The sequence below is a fragment of the Trematomus bernacchii genome, unplaced genomic scaffold (genome assembly GCF_902827165.1).
Source record: "Trematomus bernacchii unplaced genomic scaffold, fTreBer1.1, whole genome shotgun sequence".
NCBI lineage: Eukaryota > Metazoa > Chordata > Actinopteri > Perciformes > Nototheniidae > Trematomus > Trematomus bernacchii.
The window spans coordinates 833,806-837,779 of record NW_022987618.1 but is presented as its reverse complement, the minus strand read 5'-3'; the positions used below and the strand labels follow the sequence as shown (position 1 = coordinate 837,779).

Below are 3,974 nucleotides of genomic sequence, written 5' to 3'. Positions count from 1 at the left end.
CCGTGTAGTATTTCTACTTTTACTTCAGTAGAATATCTGAGTACTTCTTACACCACTGCTACCATGAGTCTGGAGCCGTGTGCTACAAAAGCCTGAATTTAAAACAAATATTTTACAGCTGAAGACTGTTTTCAAATGTAGGGCAAGTTGTAAGCGAGGCTCTGCTTGTAAATGAGGAAACAGTTCAGAGTGTCTGCTCCTCCTCCTGGAATGAATCAGAGTTTGATAAGCCTTCCCTCTTCTTCCTGCTCAGACACAGCCAGCTCCACTCTGTATTTCCTGGCTCCTCCCCTTCAGATCCAGAGGAGGGGTGTAACCAACATGTGGCTAAAGTACAAGAGCTGACAGCCACATTCACTGCACACACACATGCTGTTCAGATCACAGCTCACATAGTTTCAGCTCTCAGGAAGTGAAACTCAGACACTCGCTGCCACTGAGAGGTGAAATGGCGCAGAAAGGAGTTCAGCTGGACCGGGAAACCTTCTCTTGTTCGTTGTGTCTGGATCTACTGAAGGATCCGGTGACGACTTCCTGTGGACACAGCTACTGCATGAACTGTATTAAAAGCCACTGGGATGGAGAGGATGAGAATCGAATCCACAGCTGCCCTCAGTGTAGGCAGAGCTTCACACCGAGGCCTGTCCTGGTGAAAAACACCATGCTAGCAGAGTTAGTGGAGGAGCTGAAGAAGACTGGACTCCAAGCTGCTGCTGCTGATCACTGCTATGCTGGAGCTGAAGATGTGGGATGTGATGTCTGCACTGGGAGAAAACGGAAAGCCTTGGAGTCCTGTCTGCAGTGTGTGGCCTCATACTGTGAGAAACACCTCCAGCCTCATTATGAATCTCCTGCCTTTAAGAAACACAAGCTGGTGGAGCCCTCCAAGAAGCTCCAGGAGAACATGTGCTCTCGTCACAACGAGGTGATGAAGATGTTCTGCCGTACTGATCAGCAGTGTATCTGTTATCTCTGCCCTATGGAAGACCATAAGGGCCACGAAACAGTGTCTGCTGCAGCAGAGAGGACTGAGAGGCAGAGAGAGCTGGAGGGGAGTCGACTAAACATCCAGCAGGGAATCCAGGACAGAGAGAAGGAGGTGAAGCTGCTTCAGCAGGAGGTGGAGGCCATCAATGGCTCTGCTGATAAAGCAGTGGATGAGAGTCAGAAGATGTTCACTGAGCTGATCCGTCTCATAGAGTGCTCTGTGAAGCACCAGGTCAGATCCCAGCAGAAGAGTGAAGTGAGTCGAGTCAAAGATCTTCAGGAGAAGCTGGAGCAGGAGATCAGGGAGCTGAACAGGAGAGACGCTGAGATGCAGAAGCTCTCTCACACAGAGGATAACAACCAGTTTCTGCTCAACTACCCCTCTCTGTTACCTCTCAGTGTTTCCAAACACTCATCCAGCATCAACATCCGTCCTCTGCGCTACTTTGATGACGTGACAGCGACTGTGTCAGAAATCAGAGATAAACTACAGGACGTCCTGAGAGAGGAATGGACAAACATCTCACTGATGGTGAGTGAAGTGGAAGATTTACTGTCACCACCAGAGCCAAAGACCAGAGCTGAATTATTAAAATATTCACGTGACATCACTCTGGATCCAAACACTGCAAACACAAAGCTGCTATTAACTGAGGAGGGCAGAAAAGCAACATTCACGAGTCAACGTCAGATATATTCAAGTCACCCAGACAGATTCACGAAATGGCCTCAGGTCCTGAGTAAAGAAAGTCTGACTGGACGTTGTTACTGGGAAGTGGAGTTGAGAGGGGGGGGAGTTTTTGTAGCAGTTGCATACAAGAACATCCTCAGAGCAGGGGGTTGGGAGGAATGTTTATTTGGAGTCAATGATCAATCTTGGATGTTACATTCTGACATTACCAATTATACCTTTTGGTACAACAACATCAAAACTCCCGTCTCAGGTCCTCGGTCCTCCAAAGTTGGAGTGTATCTGGATCACGATGCAGGTATTCTGTCTTTCTACAAGGTCTCTGAAACCATGACTCTCCTCCACAGAGTGCAGACCACTTTCACTCAGCCGCTCCATGCTGGACTTCGGTTTAATATTGTATTTCCTACAGCCACTGCTGAGTTCTGCAACCTCAAGTAGTCAGAAGTCATTTAAGTCCAGCTCAGTTGGCACGTAAAATGTTGGCATTCTACACTTCTGCAAACCATGGATACGTTGAGTTTCAACATTTTTGATTTCGGTAGTGCAATTATGTTCAGTCAATTAACTTGTGGGTAAAATAACTACTGAGGTAGGGTTACTGAAGTATGAAGAAGTATTGTGTTTGGTGTTCCTGCAAGAACGAAACTGCTGATTTTAGAACATATTTGTGGCTCAGAAACTTTAACTTCACTTTATCTGGAGCTTTTCTAAAACCTACAATATCAACATTTGTTCTGGGATTTTTAAGTGACAGCAGGTTGAATTCTGTTTAACTTTAGAACGTATTTAGACTCCATGTTTGTTGCTGACAGCTGAGAGTTGTGGCATTTCTTCCACTGTCAATCAAAACATTGAAACACCTTTTTAGATTTTCAAGTACCAGTTCCAGTGAAAGTTGTATGTGCATACAGTGCAACTATTATTACTTATTAAACAAAATGAGCAAAGTATTGTCTTCTTGTCTTCATTTCAGGCTGACATTGAAACGCCTCGATTGGACTGCTTTGTTTACTTATGTAACATAATGACATTTTTGAACATTAAAGCATGTAAACATGTCACAATAGAGGAGCAAAACACAAATATGAACCTGAAAATGATCATTATAGGGCCTCTTTAAGAAGAAAGCAGCCAACCTTCTGTATCCTGGGTACTTAGTTTTTTCTTTGTGTGCATTTTTAAAGAAATCTATATTCACATGTATGTGTTGTTATTGTGAGATATTATACAGCTGTAATTATCCTGATCATAATCAATAAGGAGATGATTCATTATGTTCTTTTACTCACTGGGGTTCTGCTCAAACAAAGTGATTGTGTGGATTTCATTATTGCATTTTTATAGACTTACTTATGGGATGTGTGAACAAACTTGACAGGATGAATAAGATAAGATAACATGGACTTATATTGATCCCCGTTGGGACATTCAGGTTTTAAAGCAGCAACAGATTAAGAGAAACACAGGATACATGAGGATATACACAAGGATAAGAAACACAACATGTATGAGTTAAACTCTGATCAGGTGGATGTGCAAATGATATGTGATCGAGAATAAATATATATACTTTTAGATTTGCAGGTACCAGTGCGAGTGAATGTTTTATGTGCATACAGTGCAACTATTATTGATTATTAAACCAAATGAACAAAGTATTGTCGTCTTGTCTTCATTTAGGGTATCCTTTGAGGCTGATTGAGAACATGTGAAGCTAATATGAGAGTTCAACTGAAGCACTTTCCCTCCTGAAACACCATCAAGTGCAGTGTTCATGCTAGGAGCTTTGTTTCTGTCCTGCTGGATATCTTACATATTTATATGTCAATATGTCTAATCCCAATGTGTATGACATAATAATCTGAATCTGTAAAGTGACTATAGCTTTTTGATAAATGTAATGAGTATAAAGAAGAATCTTGGCTTTCTTTGAGTTTCTAATGTTGATACTTCCAGCGTTTTGAATAAAGTTTTAATTAAAGTGCTCAAAAGCAGTTTAAACTGTATTTATTCTACTTTAAACTTTATTTCGTCTGTACAAGTAAAATACTACAGGGTAAAAATACTCTGTTGCAAGTTAAAGTACAAAAGCATTGTTATAAAAATATACTTAAAGGTAGGGTAGGTAATTTTGGAGAAACCAGCTCGAGATCGCGAGAATTTGAAAATACACAACCGGAGAAAATCTGCCACTTCCTTACAGAGCCCCTCCTCCAACACACACGAATGCGCACATGACCAATGAGGGCACCAGATAAGTTTGTGCACAGATGGAAGGCTGACAGGCAGGTAG

General features: G+C 42.1%; 1 protein-coding gene across 1 annotated transcript; it reads left to right on the top strand.

Annotated features, from left to right (window-relative positions):
* The first annotated feature begins 448 nt into the window (after positions 1-448).
* On the top strand, positions 449-2,675 carry LOC117484226 (E3 ubiquitin/ISG15 ligase TRIM25-like). Its single transcript, XM_034132690.1, has one exon. The coding sequence runs from the start codon at positions 449-451 to the stop codon at positions 2,117-2,119; it is 1,671 nt and encodes a 556-aa protein (XP_033988581.1). The 3' UTR covers positions 2,120-2,675.
* Positions 2,676-3,974: the final 1,299 nt, after the last annotated feature.